General features: G+C 42.1%; 2 protein-coding genes across 3 annotated transcripts in view; one reads left to right on the forward strand and one right to left on the reverse strand.

Annotated features, from left to right (window-relative positions):
• Window positions 1-22,203, forward strand: part of LOC131240448 (beta-glucosidase 18-like) — a 223,608-nt gene that overhangs the window by 11,065 nt on the left and 190,340 nt on the right. The gene's annotated exons all lie outside the window — the stretch shown is intronic.
• Window positions 11,966-13,160, reverse strand: LOC131240454 (uncharacterized). Its single transcript, XM_058238697.1, has 2 exons — window positions 12,907-13,160; window positions 11,966-12,651 (listed from the first exon to the last, which is right to left on the reverse strand). The coding sequence occupies exons 1-2, from the start codon at window positions 13,122-13,124 to the stop codon at window positions 12,153-12,155; spliced, it is 717 nt and encodes a 238-aa protein (XP_058094680.1). The 5' UTR covers window positions 13,125-13,160; the 3' UTR covers window positions 11,966-12,152.

A 22,203-nucleotide genomic window follows, 5' to 3' on the forward strand; every position in this document is an offset into this window, starting at 1 on the left:
ACAAATCATAAACAAACCAAAGTACAAAATGCCAATATTAAGGAAAAGCCAAAAAAAAAAAAAAAAAGGCTCAAGCTCCCAAAGCTCAGCCAACTATGACTTCCCCACTCGATCTACCATCTCTCCATCGAGCTCTATCCTAACAATCTCAAGCTCCACGCTTCGCTTACTTGCATTCACTGTTTAGATTTTGAATTTGAGATGCGAGTGAGCAACTCAATGAGAAATTCGTCCAAGATTATACAATGACATATTAATCAGATTTAGTTTCATCAAAAGCATATCAAAACAACCATAATCTATAATGCCTCTTATTTAAATGCATGGGTGCATTCGCATGTTCTTCAATATTAGGATGCACATCCAGTCGGAACAAGAATGGACCTTTCAAATAGTCAGCATATTAAATGCAAGAGAATATGAAAGACCTGTATCCTATACTATACCGTTCCATAAGCTTCCGTGTTCATTCCGGTCGAATTTCGGTGACCCATGATCTGTTATCGGCATTTGCGCATGATCTTGAGTCTTATCCTGTATTTAAGAGTCGGCTCAACCTGAGACTTGCACCCTATCAACCACGCTGTCGCTGTGGTTCCAACGCCGCGTCTCGCGCGCCGAGGCGATACCCGGGCCAGGAGATGTGGGCCCACGTTCAATTCAAGAAAAATATTGCACGTTGCAATTCCGAGATAATCTTTACGAAATGCCACATCAATCCATCAATCAATCAAAGTACTCCCATCAACTCACACCCCATCCCCAAGTAGAACCACCCCTTCCCTAAAGTCAACACTCTCTTACAACCAAGTACACCTATCCATCACTCACCATCCCTCTCTCCCATCACTCCTCTCCCATCATCTCTCTCTTTCTCTCTCTCATTCTCCCAAGCAACCCCAAGAGAAGAATTGTCCATGGCTTCCATGGAGAAACCATGTGTGACCCACCTTCCTATCACCCAATCCCAACCTCTAAAATCGATATCAACTGTTGAATCTTGTTCCCTTGAAGCTCTACAACATGTTGGTGGAAGGATGAAGAAGAAGATCCTAAGGTGGGTGATTTCATTACTTGATTTTGTGATTTGAGGGCCCCCATGTGTGAGACCCATCTTGATGTATGCATTGTTTAAAGAGGGACCCATAGTGGTAGGGTCCCTCCGCTACTCACGTTCCTCCTCCCGATCTCCCTCTCTCTCTCTCTTTGTTGGTGATGATGTGGCCCACCTGATTAGTAAATCCTGACCGTCCATCCAGTGGGGCTGGCCTAGCTAGCTTGTTGTCCGCCGTGGTGTATCTGCTTCGTCCAACCGTCCATCTGGACGTGTTGAGTAGGGCCGACCATGCTGTATGGGTGTTATCTACACCGTCCACTGCGTGGACCCCATCATAATATATGCATTTTATACCTTCCGTTCATCATCAGGACATGGACCCCATCATGCGGTACCTGTCCATCCAGACCGTCCAGTTATTGGACGTCTAGCAACAGACGCTGCTGGACTGTATGTAGGAAAAAAACCCAAGCAGCAGCTTGACGCTGCAGCTGGTGGGCCACTCACGTGGACCCCACCATGCTGCACGTGCGTAACCTCCTCCCCCGCACCGTCCATCTGTTCTGGCAGCATCTGGACGGTGTTGTGGGAGCCACCTTGATAGGTGTTTCATTTAAACCATCCATCAGTAGGGACTTCAACAAGTCCGTGGGCGCTGGATGCTTTCAAACCTAAAAATAAAATTAAAAAAAAATAATTATAATAATAAATATGATACTATATTAATATAGATAATATTTGACGGTGGCACTGATGTACGTGGGACCCACCTTAGATGGAACAAATTGGCTGCTGTACTCACACCAGCGTATGGCTGATGTTACGATGTCAGCAGGCCGTGGGACCCACACGCACGTGGAAACCACATGTACATGTGATTTTTCAACGCTGTCCATCCATTCTACACCCAAGCCGTCCACCTATTTGCATCTCCACCGTCCAGATGGCTGGACGGTGGGCCACAACATGTTGTATGTGTGTATCCACACCATCCGTACGTTGGACGTGGATCCACTTGATGGGCGTGTGTATCCACACCGTCCATCCATGGGATCAGATTCAAATCTCAGGTGGAAACCACCTTATATATACCGTACATATGAGGGACCCCAGCAGCTTACGGCTGATGTGTTGACGTCAGCATGTTTTGGGGCCACCAAATGCATGGATGTAATCCATACCGTTCATTTATTTGTGGGGTGGGCCCACCCCACACGTGTGGGTAGGTGGGACCCACCTTTGATTATGCATTGCATAGCCAAGCCGTCTGTCCAGAGCCGTATGCTGGCAGATTTTAATAATAATAATAATAATAATAATAATAATAATTATAGTAATAAATAATATTATATGTGGTGGGTCCGAGGCCCACCTGATATGAAATAGATTGGCTAGTGTACCCTTACACCAGCTACTGGCTAATGTGTTGACGTCAGCACCTGTCGTAGGGGCCACCCTAATATCTGTGTTTTACATCAACGGTCCACCTGTTTTGCCTGATGGGACCACCACGATGTATTTCCAGATTGTGCTGGACGGAGCTGAATAATGTTTGGATGGTGCCGATTTACATGGATCATGTTTGGACGATACTGATTTACCTGGACAATGTTTGGATACTACTGATCATCATACGTGGGCCATGTGTACAGTGATACACATGTTGCACCTGCGACTAGTGAAATGATTTTAGATATAATCCAAGCTCCTCCTTCAGGTCCGCCTTGATGTATTTTGTGGCCCATCCATGAGGCCCATGGGCGAGGCCCATTATGATGTATTCAAGGCCCATGGGCGAGGCCCATTGTGATGTATTCAAGGCCCATGGGCGAGGCCCATTGTGATGTATTAAAGGCCCATGGGCGAGGCCCATTGTGATGTATTCAAGGCCCATGGGCGAAGCCCATTATAATATATTCGAGGCTCATGGGCGTGGCCCAATGTGATGCATATGTGGCCCATGAGTGAGGCCCATGGCGATGTATGTTAGGCCCTTGTGTGGGGCCATGGGCCCACTATACGTATGGCTCTATGTGGACCACTCCTTGGGAGCGATGTCGGTTAAATGTCCACATTGATGGGTAATGGTGGTTGAATGTCCACATTGTGACCTTTCCTTAGGCCTTGTTCGGCCGATTATCGAGGTCGATTTCGATTGTTAAGGTCGAGTATCGTGGCCGATTGTTCGGCCGATTCCGATTGTCGTGACCGATTATCGATTCCGATTGACGTGACCGATTTGCCGACTCTGATCATTGATCGATCCGATTGTCGTGACCGATTTGCCGATTTTGATTATCGATCGATCCGATTGTTGTGACCGATTTACCGACTCTGATTATTGATCGATCCCGAATGTCGTGACCGATTATCGATTCCGATTGACGTGACCGATTTGCCGATTCTGATTATCGATCGATCTCAATTGTCGAGGCTGATTTCAATTGTCGAAGCCAATTGTCGAGACCTATATGGTGTATATGCAACTCGTAGTTGAGGCATAGTGTGATGCATTTGAGGGCCAGGCGACGGAGCCCATTGTGATGTATGTTAGGCTCATGTGAAAGGCTCATCGTAATGTGTATTAAGCTCTTGAGTAAGGCCCATGGTATTGTATATTTGGGCCCTTGTGTGAGGTCATGGGTCTACTATATGTTAGGATTTATGAGGGCCATTCCTCGGGGGCAATGTTGGTTAAATGTCTACATTTTTGAGGTCGATTGTCGATATTGGTTATTGATACCGATTATGAGTATGTGACAGCATAGCATCATGATACATGCCCATACGCATCATCTGCATGTTTGTTATAAGATGTGGTTGATCATTGCATATGTCATTGAGCATGTTGTTATGAGACTCCCTAATAGGCGGAGGATATCTCCCATGAGCCCACGTTATGCGCAGGATTGATGTATGACTGGATTGTATGACTCATGCATCTTGCATTATGATTACTATACGCTCTAGCGACATCAGGGCCATGGCCTTCACAGGCATATCGTGGATGGCCAGATAGGGCACTGGAAATTTGTTCTAGCATCAGGCTGCCATAGATGGCCCTGGGTGAAAATCTCTAAACCCTCTTGGTACCAGAGGATGCCCCAACGTCGAGACCGAGTGGATACATGAGCACCCGAGTACCGAATACCAGGAGGCCGCGTCTCCCACTGTGTCGTGGTCGGTTGGGAGGGGGTGTGGCCTTACCCACCCGAGAGTAAGGGGCATTGCTAGGTTGAGTTTGACCAGCTCGTGAATGGGTCTGCTATCGACGTGCCGAATAAGTATTGACAGACTATTGATTAGGCGGATAGTGAGGTTTCTTACGCTTACTTAGACTATGCGGCTGGGAGAGCGGTAGTGCCATTTGAAGTGTACTAAACCCCGGTAATGATCCCAGAGATGAACTGTACTGATACGAGAACTTATTGAGCAGGAATTGCATACTCATTCATTCATTCATTCATTATCCACTCGGGCTGGTGGTGCACGATTATTTGTTATATGTACATTCGCAATGGCCCGGATTTCAGTTGGGGAGCGTGACTAACCTAAGATCAGGAGTTTACCACATTGAGACTGACTATCCAAATTAGGTATGAGACTCGTTTGGATAGAAGTCCCTTGTGATGGGCCCCATAGCCTACGACACTACGTACTATCATCCCGACTTCACACTCCAGCATGGTCATTCCATTCGCACCGCATATTACATTACATTCGCGGCATATGACATTTTGGGTTACCTGTGTTTCTGCATTTATATGGTTTAGATACGACATCTGATATTTGACTCTTTATGACTCCTCATTTGTATAATTGATCTGTATCGCGTATTCTGATATTGTTCCTCATTTGTATAGTTGATCTGTATTGTGTATTCTAATATTGTTTGACTCATGGACTTGTCAGTATTTTCGCTTACTCTGATAACGTATGATTCATGACCTTGCGCCTATTTCGACATTGTATGATTATGACATTACGTTGAATACTTGGCACTTACCTTGTGCACACACTTACACCACCTTCTAAGCTTTCTATAAGCTTATGCACCATATATGTGTGCAGGTGATGTTAGGTTGCAGCAGTGTTGAGCTTGGAGCATGCAGCGGTCTTCTGGAGCTTGATTTTCGATTTATGTATTTTCCTTTCAGCATTGTACTTAACTGTTTATATTAGTGGATATGTGATGATGATGTTGCCTTTATGATTTAGGTATACTTGTGGTTATGCTTATTACGAGATAAATGTACCAAAAAAATCCTCCTTGTAAGATCCCAGGATCGGAATCTGGCGTATATGCGCTGGGAGCCGAGAATGAGATACTACAGTGGTTGTTGGCACCGGATTCGGTGATCGAGAATTTTGTGAGCTCAGTTTCTGAGTTTAGGGCATGACAGAAGTTGGTATTAGAGCATAACTTGGGAATACCTGAAGATAACATCACATATCTGCTAATAGCTACCTTACACCGTATGATTCTTGAGAACTTAGAATGATTAGACCCCCTCGAGTTCGAATAACTTAGAGATTTTCTGATATAGCTCCCTTCCGTTGAGATTGTGAGGCTACATAGTATTCCATTTTCGATCATTTTCGACTCAGGATTCGAGGTTCAGCAGGGTCATCATAATGTTGATGAGGCGTTTTGTGAGCAGGAGGCTGAGGTTTGTGGGCGTTATCCCCATCCCTTGGGTATTTGATTATAATGGTATGGAGTGTTTTGATAGGATTTTCCTCCCTTGGTGAGCTATGTGTTGTAATTTAAATTTTGAGGACGAAATTTTTATTACGAGGGAAAATCTATAAGACCCGTATCCTATATTATACCATTCCGTAGGCTTCCGCGATCCTTCCGGTTGAATTCCGGCGACTCGTGATCTGTTATCGGCATTTGCGCGCGATCTTGAGTCTTATCCCGTATTTAAGAGTCAGCTCGACCGGAGACTTGCACCCTAGCGACCGCGCCGTCACTGCGGTTCCAACGCCGTGCCTCTTGCACCGAGGAGATACCCGGGCCAGGAAATGTGGGCCCACGATCAGTTCGAGAAAAATACCGCACGTTGCAATTTCGAGAGAATCTCTACGAAATGTCACATCAATCCATCAATCAATCAAAGTACTCCCATCAACTCACACCCCATCTCCAAGTACAACCACCTCTCCCTTAAAGTCGACACTCTCTTACAACCAAGTACACCTACCCATCACTCACATCCCTCTCTCCCATCACTCCTCTCCCATCATCTCTCTCTCTCTCTCTCTCTCTCTCTCTCATTCTCCCAAGCAACTCCAAGAGAAGAATCGTCCATGGCTTCCATGGAGAAACCATGTGTGACCCACCTTCCTATCACCCAATCCCAACCTCTAAAATCGATCTCAACTTTTGAATCTTGTTCCCTTAAAGCTCTACAATGCATTGGTGGAAGGATGAAGAAGATATTAAGGTGGGTGATTTCATTACTTGATTTTGTGATTTGAGGGCCCCCATATGTGGGATCCATTTTGATGTATGCATTGTTTAAAGAGGGACCCATAGTGGCAGGGTCCCTCCGCTACTCACGTTCCTCCTCCCGATCTCTCTCTCTCTCTCTCTCTCTCTCTCTTTGTTGGTGATGATGTGGCCCACCTGATTAGTAAATCCTGACCGTCCATCCAGTGGGGCCGGCCTAGCTAGCTTGTTGTCTGCCGTGGTGTATCTGTTTCGTCCAACCGTCCATTTGGACATGTTGAGTAGGGCCGACCATGTTGTATGGGTGTTATCTACACCGTCCACCACGTGGACCCCATCATAATATATGTATTTTATACCGTCCGTTCATCATCAGGACGTGGACCCCATCATGCGGTACCTGTCCATCCAGATCGTCCAGTTATTGGATGTCCAGCAGCAGACGCTGTTAGACTGTATGCAGGAAAAAAACCCAAGCAGCAACTTGATGCTGCAGCTGGTGGGCCACTCACGTGGACCCCACCGTGCTGCACGTGCGTAACCTCCTCCCCCGCACCGTCCATCTGTTCTGGCAGCATCTGGACGGTGTTGTTGGACCCACCTTGATAGGTGTTTCATTTAAACCGTCCATCAGTAGGGACTTCAACAAGTCCGTGGGCGTTGGATGCTTTCAAACCCAAAAATAAAATAAATAATAATAATAATAAATATGATATTATATTAATATATATAATATTTGACGGTGGCCCTGATGTACGTGGGACCCACCTCATATGAAATAGATTCGCTGCTGTACTCACACCAGCGTATGGCTGATGTTATGACGTCAGCAGGCCGTGGGACCCACACGCACATGGAAACCACATGTACATGTGATTTTTCAACGCTGTCCATCCATTCTATACCCACGCCGTCCACCTATTTGCATCCCCACCGTCCAGATGGCTGGACGGTGGGCCACAACATGTTGTATGTGTGTATCCACACCGTCCGTACATTGGACGTGGATCCACTTGATGGGCGTGTGTATCCACACCGTCCATCCATGGGATCAGATTCAAATCTCAGGTGGAAACCACCTTATATATACCGTACATATGAGGAACCCCCCCAGCAGCTTACGGCTGATGTGTTGACGTCAGCATGTTGTGGGGCCACCAAATGCATGGATGTAATCCATACCGTTCATTTATTTGTGGGGTGGGCCCACCCCACACGTGTGGGTAGGTGGGACCCACCTTGATTATGCATTGCATAGCCAAGCCGTCTGTCCAGAGCCGTATGCTGGCAGATTTTAATAATAATAATAATAATAATAATTATAGTAATAAATAATATTATGTGGTGGGCCCCACGTGGGACCCACCTGATATGAAATAGATTGGCTAGTGTACCCTTACACCAGCTACTGGCTAATGTGTTGACGTCAGCACTTGTCGTAGGGACCACCCTAATATCTGTGTTTTACATCAACGGTCCACCTATTTTGCCTGATGGGACCATGACGATGTATTTATTTCATCCACATCATTCAGATTGTGCTGGACGGAGCTGAACAATGTTTGGATGGCGCCGATTTACATGGATCATGTTTGGACGGTACTGATTTACCTGGACAATGTTTGGATACTGCTGATCATCATACGTGGGCCATGTGTACAGTGATACACATGTTGCACCTGCGACTAGTGAAATGATTTTAGATATAATCCAAGCTCCTCCTTGAGGTCCACCTTGATGTATTTTGTGGCCCATTCATGAGGCCCATGGACGAGGCCTATTATGATGTATTTAAGGCCCATGGGCGAGGCTCATTGTAATGTATTCAAGACCCATGGGCGAAGCCCATTATGATATATTTGAGGCCCATGGGCGTGGCCCAATGTGATGCATATGTGGCCCATGAGTGAGGCCCATGACGATGTATGTTAAGCCCTTGTGTGGGGCCATGGGCCCACTATACGTATGACTCTCTGTGACCACTCCTTGGGAGCGATGTCGGTTAAATGTCTACATTGATGGGTAATGGTGGTTGAATGTCCACATTGTGACCTTTCCTTATGCCTTGTTCGGCCAATTATCGAGGTCGATTCCGATTGTTAAGGCCGAGTATCGTGGCCGATTCTGATTTGTCGAGGCCGATTGTTTGACCGATTCCGATTGTCGTGACCGATTGTCGATTTCGATTGACATGACCGATTTGCTGATTTTGATTGTCGATCGATTCCGATTGTCATGACCGATTACCGATTCCGATTGACGTGATCGATTTGTTGATTTTAATTATCGATCGATCTCGATTGTCGTGGCCGATTGCCGATTCTGATTGACGTGATTGATTTGGCGATTCCGATTTGTTGAGGCCGATTGTTCAGCCGATTCCAATTGTCGTGACTGATTGTCGATTCCGATTGATGTGATCGATTTGCCGATTCTGATTATCGATCGATCTCGATTATCGTGGCCGATTGCCGATTTTGATTAACGTGACCGATTTGCCGATTTCGATTTGTTGAGGCCGATTGTTCGGCTAATTCCGATTGTCGTGACCGATTGTCGATTCTGATTGATGTGACCGATTTGCTGATTCTGATTATCGACCGATTCCAATTGTCATGACCGATTATCGATTCCGATTAACATGAACGATTTGCCGACTCTGATTATCGATCGATCCGATTGTCGTGACCGATTTGCCGATTTTGATTATCGATCGATCTCGATTGTTATGGCCGATTACCGATTCCGATTTACGTGACCGATTTGCCGACTTTGATTATCGATTGATCCGATTGTCGTGACCAATTTGCCGATTTTGATTATTGATCGATCCCGATTGTCGTGGCCGATTGCCGATTTCGTTTGACGTTACCGATTTGCTGATTCTGATTATCGATCGATCTCGATTCTCGTGACCGATTGCCGATTCTGATTGACGTGACCGATTTGTCGATCCCAATTGTCGTGACCGATTGTCGATTCCGATTGACGTGACTGATTTGCTGATTCTGATTATCGATCGATTCGATTGTCGTGACCGATTTACCGATTTTGATTATCGATCGATCTGATTGTTATGACCGATTTGCCGATTCTGATTATCAATCGATCCCGATCACTACAAGAAAGAGTGTTTTTAGTGACGAAACTTTTAGCGACGGAAAAATTTTCGTCGCTAAAAGTTTACTTTTAGTGTTGAAATTGTAAATTCGTAGTTAAAAGTCACTTTTAGCGATGTAAACAGTTTTTGACAAAAATCGAAAAGTTTACTTTTAGCTATGAAAATTTTCGTAACTAAAAAACATGGAAGAAACTTTTAGCGAACAAAAGTTTCATCGCTAAAAGCTTTGAACAGTTTTTGAAAAAAAATCGAAAGTTTACCTTTAGCAACGAAACTTTTCGGAGCTAAAAAAGTGGATGAGACTTTTTTGTGTCGCTAAAAGCTGTGAACAGTTTTTAAAAAAAATCGAAAAGTTTACTTTTAGCTACGAAATGTTTCGTAGCTAAAAAAGTAGATGGGAGACATTTCCATCGCTAAAGGCTGCACCTATTTTTGTAATTTAAGTTTTGTAAAAAATAAAAAATGTAGCTACGAAAAATCAAAATTTTAGCCACGAAAGTTTTCGTCGCTAAAAATCAGTACCAAATTTTTGTTGAGACTTTTAGCAACGAAAAGTTTCGTCGCTAATGGCTGTAAACAATTTTTGAATGCTTCCATAAACAGCTAAAAAAACATCCTTATAAACCAATTCAAGGCCCAAAAAATGACATTTTTCAACTTATCCAAATCATATGAAATCAAAACTTGATAGCCAATCCAAAATCACTTACCTAGGCCTTAAATCATCCATAACACAAGAAATTTCAACACCCAACACGAAATTCAGTTCCTCTAACAACAGCTAAAACAAAACCATCTTTCTTCCAACCAATTCAAGGCCCAAAAAGAATGTTACTTTTTCACATTCTTCAAATCATATGCAATCAAAACCCAAGACCCCCCTAAAAAAAATAAAAATACAATAGCTTCTCTGGTCCTCAAAAACAATACAGATATTCCAACACCCAAAAAGCAATTTTCATTTTGTTGTGCTTTCCTTCAAAACGACCTACAGGAGCATGTAAGAATTTTCTGCGGGAGCCTACCCCCCCCCAGCTTGTAAGAATTTTCCTTATCAATGGTAAGGTGTTAGTCTAGAGGATTGAATAACGCAATAGAGAACATGGGATTTTCATTTGATCTAGAACTAAAGCTATTAGTCATGAGAAAATAGGCATTGGTATTCAACTGGTTACCTGGTTTTCAACTGCAAATCTTGTCAGAGACTTTCTATCTTCTCATCTATCGTGAAAAGGTTGGATGGTTTTTCGATTCTCATGGCATTGCTACCACCAAATGCAGAGAAACTACCACTCCCTTGCGGGTTGCTAAAGGCCCCAAAGACTGAAATAAAGGAAATAAGTTGCTTTTGGAAGTTGAAAAGCAAAAGAAGTAACTTACTTTTTCTTAAGAGATACTTATGTAACTTTAATAACCAAACTAAATAAGAGGTAACTTCTTGACTTACATAAGTTAAAAAAACAAAACAATCCAATCAGGCATCTTTTCAGAAACAACTGGGGCATCTAATGCATGATTAGCATTCTCTTCATCTTCTTTTTTTTTTTTTTTGGTAAATCCAAGCTCATTGCTCTGTTAGGCCCCACTTGGATGGATAGCATTCACTATATAGGGGCTACTCTGGCTTTTAAGGAACATTGCATATATGAAGTCTTAGACTATTGAAAGCTTCCAAATCACAGCGTAGCCTAATGCTCATATGATTCATCCTTCTCTTATACAAGGAGAAAACCCCTTCTATTCTAGTATTTGAGGATTAATGGATCACCATTTACACTCATCCTCCCCTTATATAAGGAGAAAATATGTTATTTCCCCTATTTGCAAGCAGGTACCCACCTGGCCTGAGATCTTTAATGCAAGCTATGGCTGTTGGATCCTTGCGATCAGCCTGCAATCATAATCACAAAGAATAATTTGAATGCATAACTGGTAAAGGCATGCATGCTCATTAGTGCACATAGTGGAGTGATATAAATATTGTTAGGCAAAGACAGTAATGTGGTGCTAGAAAACTGAAATAGCTAGAACAGAGAAGCAAGGATAGTAAAAACAACGATGGAGTAGCTGCTTTGTGTTAGTGCAAGCATATCCATGGCCATGGTATATCTTGACAGAGCACATGTTTTTCCAAAGATTCACAACTTCCAAGAAGTTCAACATACATAACATATCTTCTACAACGAGCATTTCATGGTCTTTTGGATGGTGTCAAGCTCTACTCCAATCAGGTTGTAGGTGTGTGACTTCTAAAGTCCTCAATGCACCTGATGTTTGGGGCCTGCCGGTATAATCTAGAAGCTTAATTCTGATGGTCACATGAGTCATGAAATAAAAATAAACAAAAAAGGTTGGCCATCCAATGAACATGTGTTTGATGCTGCTCAAGAATCATACACAAGAAACCCATGCAACCAATGCCATGTTTATTTTGAGTTCCATGTTTCAGTCTCCTACAACATAAATCTTCTTCATCAGTGTTGTTTATCTTGCATTCTGACTAGTGGACTGTGAGATTCTCATCTAGTCTTTAACAAGGCTGATGCAGACATAACAGTGTCTACTGGATTCTCCCCACCATAAGATACATGTGATACAAGTGAAACTATAATGTTATCGACTTCTGATACAGGAATGTCTACTCTTGAAAATTCAAAAAGTACTCCAAGAATATCAAGAATGTGCCGCATGAGTGGGGAGAAATGGCAACCCAAGAGCTTATATAAATCCGGCAACAATTTAATAGTGACTTTCTTTGAGAGAAAAGGGAAAAGAAGTTTCAGCGAATTTAGCATATGGAGGACCTCCAAATGCTTTGGTTGAGACAGTAATTCACTTTTTGATCTGCCAACAATTCTTATTGCACTCAGTTCAATTGCCAGAGGCATGTTACGATTGAACAAAGACCATACCATTTCGCTTGCCCTCTTATGAACGGTGGATTCGAAAGACATAAAGACCTTCTCAACGCACACTTGGGCACATCTCTTCACGCCTCTTAACAAATTCATCTGAAGCCTGTACCAATCAGCACATGCATGCAAGAAGTCAAAACAACATTAATTGGAAATGTAGTAAAAGGAAAAACAAGCATTCATAGCTTAATACTAGCAATGCCAGGCTTATGTTAGGATGCATTTGGAGAAACTATATCACACAGCAAGATGTGATTCCTTACAGAATTAGAAAAAATAAAACTAGTATGGATACCAGATAACAACAAATGCTAAGTTACAATCAGGAATATGAATTCACTATGAGACAATGCCTTACTTAAATGATAGACCAAAGTCGTAGTCAGTGGACTGAAAAATGCATTTGAGAGAATCCTTAAAAACAGAATGGCCAAAGCTTTCCGCCAGCACAACCAACCCCCCACTCCTTTCAACTGCAACTTTAAGTTCTGCAACACCTACCTGAAAGTACCAATACCCACATTCATTGAGAACTACTAAATATAATTTTTGTTCTTTGAAAGTATAGATAAACATTCAAAAGGAATCTTTCCAAAAAAAAACATCAAATAGGAGTATATCATGTACATGTGGGACTTAATCTATATGCGGAATAGGCCCACAGATCTGTCTGTGCATGGGACATGGCGATCAGGGGTTCAGATAGCTTACCTAGTTGAGACGCCGCCATGGAAGCCGGATAAGAACACCAGAATACTAGAATTCCTTTAGAGCTTAGGATCTTCCTCTCCTTCACACCCTTTCTGCAAATCAGTAGATGGGACTCGAATTTTTGCTGTGGTGTAGGATTGGGGACCCAGCTCTCTTTTATAGAGTCTGTGGAGAGGGAGTTTGAAACCCATCACAACTCTCTCTCCCATGCTCCACGTTGTAGCATCCTAGTTCAATTGAAACTGCTGCCTGCGTAAGACAGCTATAGCATTCCAGCCCTAGTACGCAGAGCTGCGCAGATAGACTGCGCAGCGCATCACCTTAAGTGGGGCCCACTAGTCTACTCAATCATCCAGTCCAACTGTATAACAATCCAGACCGTTTATCAGTGAGGCCCACTAAATAGAGTTCTTACATTCTCCCACTTGGGCCTCATTGAGCAACGTCAATGATAGTCATATATATAATAATTTTGTAAACAAGTTTTGATATTTTAAGAAAATATCTAAATAGTTAACCAATGAAAACAGTTGGACAATATGAGTAATGCTATTCAATCTGGTCCATCAAAACAGTCAGTATCGAAACGCAGTAGTCATCACAGCATTTAATTTAGGCGAAGTGAGTCTAAGCGCGATCACAAATACTTTCAATCTTAACGACATAGATCACGAACTTAGAAATGTGGTATAAGGATTACACACTTTAGTGTGATAATATATGCCTATCCTTAAGAGGTCCTGAAGCTTTTTCATGTCTCCAACGAGACACAACTGTAGTTCCACTTATTCAAAATTTGCGCATATATATAAATAAGCAGAAATAAATCTTTATATCAAAATCATCCAAACAAACTGTATAAAACGAGATCTCTAAGTGTCTGTGAAAATCAAAGTACGCTCAACTCCCACTAACTGAAAACATCTGTGGGATCAATGACTCCCATGGATGTTACATGCTCCTGAAATGGATGATAGAGAGACCTTTAGTGAGCGAATCTACAATCATCTGCTTAGTGCCGATGAATTCCACGGACACTTGATGATTCTGAACCCTTTCCTTTACAACAAGATACTTGATGTCGATATGCCTCGACCTTGACGAATGCTTGTTGTTACTAGAGAATGAAATAGCAGCCGAATTATCGCAAAATATTCTCAACGGTTTTGGGATATGCTCCAGTACCCGCAAACCTGAGAAGAAACTCTGTAACCATAGTGCCTGATTAGATGCCTCATGGCAAGCAATAAATTCAGCTTCCATAGTGGATGAGGCTGTGGTAGATTGTTTCACGCTTTTCCACGACACAGCTCCTCCCACCATCATGAAGATGTATCCTGAAGTAGACTTCTTAGTATCGACGCAGCCTGTGAAGTCTGCATCTGAATATCCGATCAACTCCAACTGATCAGACCTTCTGTATGTGAGTCCGAAGTCTTTTGTTCTCTGAAGATACTGTAATACTTTCTTTGCAGCTATCCAATGTTGCATTCCTGGATTAGATAGATATCTTCCCAACATTCCAGTGACAAAGGCAATGTCCGGTCGCGTACAGACTTGAGCATACATGATGCTCCCTACTACTGATGCGTACGGAAATTCTTTCATTCGATTCTTTTCTAAATCATTCTTTGGACACTGAAATCAACCAAATTTGTCGCCCTTCACAATGGGGGACTTTCCTGAAGCATAATTTTGCATTCCATACCTTTCGAGAACCCTAGTAATATAGGCCCTCTGTGACAAGCTGAGCAGTCCAAGTGTTCTGTCATGGCGAATCTCAATGCCGATGACGTAAGAAGCTTCACCAAGATCTTTCATTTCAAACCTTTGAGATAAAAATTTCTTGGTGTCGCTCAACATCCTGGTATCACTGCTAGCTAACAGAATGTCATCGACATACAAAATCATCATAATGAACTTACTCCCACTGGTTTTAATGTAGATGCATTCATCTGCAGTGTTTTCTACAAAGCCATATGAAGAAATTACTTCATGAAACTTAAGGTACCACTGCCGCGATGCCTGTTTCAACCCATAGATGGACTTCTTAAGTTTGCAAACCAAATGTTCTGCGCCAGTAGCTACAAAACCTTCGGGCTGCAACATGTACACATTCTCATTTAAATCCCCATTGAGAAATGCAGTCTTTACATCCATCTGATGTAACTCTAAATCCATATGAGCTATAAGAGCCATTATGATCCTGAATGAGTCTTTCTTTGATACTGGTGAGAAAGTCTCCTTAAAGTCAATGCCCTCACGTTGGTTAAAACCCTTGGCAACAAGTCTGGCTTTATATCGTTCGACATTACCTTTGGAGTCCCGTTTGGTTTTAAATATCCATTTACAACCAATCGGCCTTATTCCAGTGGGTAACTCTACAAGATCCCATACTTTATTGTCCTGCATGGATTTTAACTCATCTTTCATGGCATTAAACCAACGAGAAGGATCAGCACTTTGTTTGACTTGTGTAAAGGATTCAGGATCCTTTTCTACCCCTATGTCAAAGTCGTGTTCCTGTAAGTATACGATGTAATCGTCTCGATTCATAGGCCATTCTCTCTCTTTTAAATCTTCTTAATGGTTCAGCTTGTTGGGTCTGATCTTGATTTTTCTCATCAGTGGTTTGTATATGAGGTTCTACGTGGTGCTCTGCAGTGACTGCAGAATCGACTGCATCATTAATGTCCACGTGATCTGGATTGACTATGATAGGAGTCACAATCCTTTGTTCCTCAAATACAAAATTTCTTATGTTCGTGCTCCCACTGTTTTCAGTGTCCTCAATGAATCTGGCATTCCCAGTCTCAATAATCCTGATGGAGTGGGAAGGACAGTAGAATCGATAGCCTTTTGATCTTTCTGGGTATCCAATGAAGAAACAACTTATGGTTCTAGGATCAAGCTTCTTTTCATGCAGGTTATAAATTTTGGCTTCAGCAGAACAACCCCAAACATGTAGATATCGGAGACTTGGTTTTCTCCCATTCCACAACTCAAAAGGAGTTTTGCTTACTGCTTTGCTGGGAACCCTGTTTAATATATGAACTGCGGTTTTGATCGCATCACCCCACAGAGATTCTGGTAATGTTGAATTGCTGACTATACTTCACACCATATCCATAAGGGTGCGATTACGTCTCTCAGCAACTTCATTCTGCTCTGGAGTACCAGGCATAGTGTACTGAGCAACAATGCCACAATCCTGTAGGTATTTAGTGAAATGGCCCTGGATTGCGTCCTGATTCGTCATATCTGCCATAGTATTCACCACTACGGTCAGATCTGACAACTTTAATTCTCTTATCGAGTTGATTTTCAACCTCGGCTTTATAGATTTTAAAAGCATCCAGGGCATCCGATTTCTCACTGATAAGGTATAGGTACCCAAAGCGAGAGTAGTCATCTATAAAGGTAATGAAATATTTGTGGCCACTCCATGAGACTGTAGGGAATGGTCCACAGATATCTGTATGTATAACCTCTAATAGATTTACACTCCTGGTTGCGCCTTTCTTTCTTGTTCTAGTCTGTTTGCCTTTTATGCAATCAATGCATACTTTATAGTCAGAGAAGTCTAGAGAATGCAAAATTCCTTCTCGCACAAGCCTGTCTAATCTCTCACGAGATATATGGCATAGCCGCCTGTGCCACAACATGGAGGAATTCTCATAGTCTAGTCTTCGCTTGGATCCCACTACATTTCCATGCAAGGTATTAATATTATAGACGTGAGAGGTGTTGAGGGTCAAATATTGCATATCAGACCCCGATTACTGCCTGATTTTACGTACACGATAATGCCTAATATTATAATTTAATCGTGTTTTTGCTGCAGGATGTAATAAGAGCTTTGATTGAAAAAGAGTATTAAAAGTATGGATTTAACGCTCCGAAGTCACCAGAGCAAGGAATGAACTCCAGGGGACCGAGATCGATGGATATACACGCCAGAGATCCGAGAAAATTGAGAAACTGAAGCTCAAGTGGCCTGAAAGTTAGTCAGAATGCAAGATCACAGGGTTTCCACTATCCACTCAGCTCGAAACTTCATACATGGCCTGAGGACCATAAATTAACCATACACGTCAAATTTCAGCCATTAGATCCTCGTGAAAGTGGCCCAACAGAGAGATCAGAGGGTGCTAGCCGTTAAAGAGCATCATGGCAATCCAGAAGCGATTAAGGCTCAAACTTAGGCATTAGAAAGAGCATGAAAAATAACAAATCCTAGTGAAATTTTGTGTCATTTGCATGGTGCAATCAGGAGATACTAACGACAGAAGATATAACAAAAGAGAAGGGCAAATCTGTAAATAAATGTGCCATGCATGGCTTACGTGAAGCAAATTGTATTTTTAATGGTGAATGTTGTCCATACATCGGTTAAGCGTGTGGCCCACCCTGAAGTCAAATCTACTTTAAACTAGTGGCCATGGGCCAACACTATATACAGGAGCTGATGGAGGGAGTGGATTTCTAGGACAGGCATCACAGTGGACCCCACCTATTTTTTGCGCAAAACATCCAAATTGAGAAGTTTCGCACGTCCGTCGACGTGTTCCACTTGGGTTTTGACAGTGGGCCCCACCCATCATTCCATTAGATGATCTGACCCGTCCATTTGCTCTGGAGGATGGCCAAGACCCTGGATATGATTCCTTTCTGGTCCCATACAAGTGATCGTGTGAATTTCTTATCCAAACGGAAGACGGACGGTGCAATGAAACGTTCTGTGGGCCACACCGAATCTAACCCAAAACCAGTCAATTCTACATAATTTTTCGAGCAGAATCTAATGGACGGCGTGGATCTTTCACCTGACACCAAGAAGTGGGGCCCACCAACGTCCAGCGTAAGCTCTATTACGCACGCACCGTTTTCTGCTGTGCGTAAAGGCTACGCACAGGCTACGCACACGAGATCCTATAAGAAGAAAGAGAGAGAGGGCCGTATGGGGGCTGGAAGCTTGGCGTGGGCAGCCGTGGAGGCCAAGAGAGAGGAAGAGACAGGGAGTGAAGTTCTTTGAATTTTGTTTTTTTCTTTATTTTTGAGGATTAGTCTAATCATGTCTATTATAGGCTAAACCTCTTAGCTAGGGCTAAGAGGTGAAGCTTGCAGCGTGATGGGAGGACTTTTTGCGTGTGCTTTTTATTTACATTGAATTGAACTTGATATTAGTTTGATTTTAAGGGAATGTTTTTAGTTTTAATGGTCTATTGTGACTGAAATTACAATGGGTCTGCGATAGCTTGGAGCATGTTCCTTTCCTTTTTATGTTTATGACGTTAGGAAGCCCTGTTGTTCACCATTGTCTCCTGGGCATGGTTGGATGACAGTACCCTTCCTAACCCTCATAACATGTTGATTGGTTGGTAATTAGTTTAATTCTGTTATTTACTTTGTCTCCTGGGCATGGTTTGGTGATGGAATCCATTCTAATTCCTATACCTTTCATCTCTTGAAACTTATATCAGGTAAGTTCAGTTAAGTTCCATGATTCTTAAAGCAGGTGTAAGATCTCCCTGATCTCTACAAGTGGATCCTCTGAATCCCTAATTTCCTATCTCTGATTTCTCTTAAGTTTTAGATTAATCTCTCACTATTATTCATCATTTTATATTGGATTTAGATTTCATCTTAAGCTAGTTCTATTTCTACCTAGTTTCAGATAACATACAAGTATCAGTCCCTTGGGATTCGACCTCGGTCTCACCGAGTTTATTACTACATCACAACCCTATACTTGGGGAGTGAACAAGAGGCAATCAAGTCTAACTGGTATAAGTTGTTTACTAAAGAGCCGGTTCCAATTTTAATCGAATTAAAGTAAATACTAAAACTTTTATTTCCAAAGTGAAACGAATATCCCAACTTATCCAAACAGGAAATTGAAACTAAATTGCGCCTTATAGACGGCACACAGAATGTATTTACTAAATTCAAAAAATGACCAGTCTTCAACTTAAGCCTATAGACTCCTATTGCCTCCACGTCAACTTTGACACCATTGCCTACGTATACTGAGCACTCCGCATCAGTTGGTGGCCTGGCCTGTAGTAATTCCTGTATAGAAGTGCATATGTGAATAGTAGTTCCTGAATCTATCCACTAGGAATCCACTGACACATCGGTCGGATTAGATTCAAAACAGACAAGAACAGAATGATTACCTTTCTTTATGAGCCATTCCTTAAAACCTTCACAGTCTTTCTTTAGATGACCCGTCTTTTTACAAAAGTAGCACGGTTTGCCTTTAACCCGTTTGCGTTTAGATCCATTTCCAGATTGATTCTCATGGTTTCCAGATGGAGGACTAGAGAATCCATTATTAGAACCTTGTTTCCTCTTCTTTCTACCTTTATTTCCTTGCCCATGCCCTTGTCCTGAAGTTACCATATTAACATTTTGAACTTTTATCATCTGTCTGATCCTGTCTTCTTCTTAGACGCACTGAGTGATGAGTTCATCCAATGTCCACATGTCCTTCAAAGTGTTATAGTTTACCAGGAACGTACCGAATTGGGGAGGTAGGTTGTTCATGATCAAATGAACCAGTTGATCATCAGTGAGTACAAGCCCTAGAGCACGAATCTTAGAAACAACTTCGATCTGCTCTACAATGTATTCACGGATGTTGCCTTTTCCATCGTAGGACGAGTGAGTCAATTTATTCAGAAGAATACCTACTTCAGATTTATCAGATTTCTTGAATCGTTTTCCCATTTCAGTCAGGAAAACTTTGGCCTTATCTGTTTCAGGCATGACACCCTTCATCGATTCAGAAATTGAATATTTAATGACTTTCAGGCATGTATCATTTGATCTAAACCATGCAACCCATCTATTATATTCAGCTTCAGTGACATTATCAGATGGCTTTGGCGGTTCTGGTGTTATCAGGGCAAGATCTAATTGAAGACAGCCCAGTACAACTTCAATGACGTTCTTCCATTGAGTATAATTAGACCCATTTAAGGCAGGGACTTGATGCGTATTAGTTGGAATTGAGACTGAAATATAAGAGATACACATATACTCACATTAGTTCATTATTTCACAAAACAGTTTAGTAAACAAAATATCAGGCAGAGATAATTGATTCAGTTGCTAAGGGAGGCATTAACTGAATTATCCAGGATGACGATGGGCCCAACCATCTCATCCTAGTGAGAATCTGTTACATCATCATCATTCCTCCTGTGGGTGGTAATGACAACATGTTAGTAATCCTCCTAAATATGAAGCTAAGTGATGTCAGTGATGTAAATCTGAGACACTCAACACCTGTGGGTGAGATGAGTCTTTCAGCTTTACATTACCTACACCATTTACTCCACCCATTCACTTGACTGCCATACGATAATCATCTATATTTTCATTACCGTACGCATGAAAACATGAACGCAACTGTATGCAATTCGCTTATCCTAATGTTACAGGTTTGTACTTGTAGAATTTTCATCGATTGAGGTCACTATGGTGGCTAACACAACCAAATCTAAAACTACAAATATAGACTGCAAGATTGCTATTATAATCCTGCCTCTCTATGGATTATTTCTTAATTAGTCCGATGCGGTCCATAAGTTAGTTGATACTGACCTTTTGGAATTCTTCAAAGTGAAATATATAAATAGGTTTCACACCTTATATTCCAACGGTCCATATCAATACTTAAAGATGGGTGATGGGCCAACTATAGGGCCGAATCAGGACTACCTATCGTCAGTTCACACTGAATGAGTAAAGCAAATCTAGTACATTACATTTACATGATAGATAGGAAACATTAACCTTTAAACAACTAGATGTGTGGATTCATTCATGGGTGTCTACAACATGGATGGATCAGCCCATATACTAAATATTTGTCAAATATAGGTTATTATTTGCATTACCTATCAAGAGAATGCATAAGATTAATTGCTCATGGTAAATTATTCACACTAATTAGATGTGTGCTGACATGTGACTCAATTAGAATGGTCCAAAAATTGGACCCTTAGCTAAAATGGTCATGGTACATCAATGATGCATACCACATAAAAACCTTATATGTGGACAATGTGCCTGCTACAAGACATGAGATATAAATCAAATGGCCCAGATGTGCAATGGGCCGGTTGTCAGTGCAGGTCCGCAGGATGTATTATTGAGACCATACGCTGTATGTAATCGGGTCCACTGACCCGACTACCTATAAGGTCGGATTCGACCGAGCAGCAATCAGTCACCCGACTTCCTATAAGGTTGGTTTCAACCGAGCAGCGATTGACTAAGGGAAGGAAAAAAAATTCCCTTTCGTGAGATTATCCGAAGTTTGTGGAAGATCTCGTCACGCCATCATCCACGACGCTGATTCGAGAAGAAATTAAGCCGTTTTCGACCTACTAAGGGCGGCTACTGAAGGGAGAGGGAGATTTCTCCTTCTTTGCAGATGGATTCACAGCCGGTCGGACGTCCGGTCTTCCCTGATGGTGGGTTACATGGCCGACAATGGTGCTGTAATCCATGACCGCCTCCATTGAAGACACAGGTGAGTATAAAATCCCCAATTTTGGGTTTTTCGGTTTTGAATCTGAATTCTGAAATCAGTAATCTGAAATCCCCAATTGTGGTATATGGGGATTTGAGAACGAAATCCCTAATTAGAGGAGTATTTGGGATTCGAAATCCTCAATACTGGATTTCTAAATTCAGGGATTCGAAAATCCCTAATATGCGATGACTGTATTTAGGGGTTTTAATGGAAAACCCTAATTGCAGAATTTGAATTTGTGGATTCGAATCTAAATCCCTAATAGAAACTGGATTTAGGGCTGTAGATGTGAAATCCCTAATCTAACTGATTTCTGAATTTAGGGATTCGAAAATCCCTAATTAAATTCTGGATCTGAGGATTTGAATTCGAAATCCCTAATATTTTATAATTTGG

This window comes from Magnolia sinica, chromosome 3 (genome assembly GCF_029962835.1).
Source record: "Magnolia sinica isolate HGM2019 chromosome 3, MsV1, whole genome shotgun sequence".
Taxonomy (NCBI): Eukaryota; Viridiplantae; Streptophyta; class Magnoliopsida; order Magnoliales; family Magnoliaceae; genus Magnolia; species Magnolia sinica.

Excerpts from the sequence above, each read along its gene's own strand:
- LOC131240454 (XM_058238697.1), bottom strand. The coding sequence starts at position 13,124 with ATGTTTATCTATACTTTCAAAGAACAAAAATTATATTTAGTAGTTCTC. Across the intron at positions 12,652-12,906 it reads GACTTTGGTCTATCATTTAA|GCTTCAGATGAATTTGTTAA; the intron begins GTAAGGCATTGT and ends TGATTGGTACAG.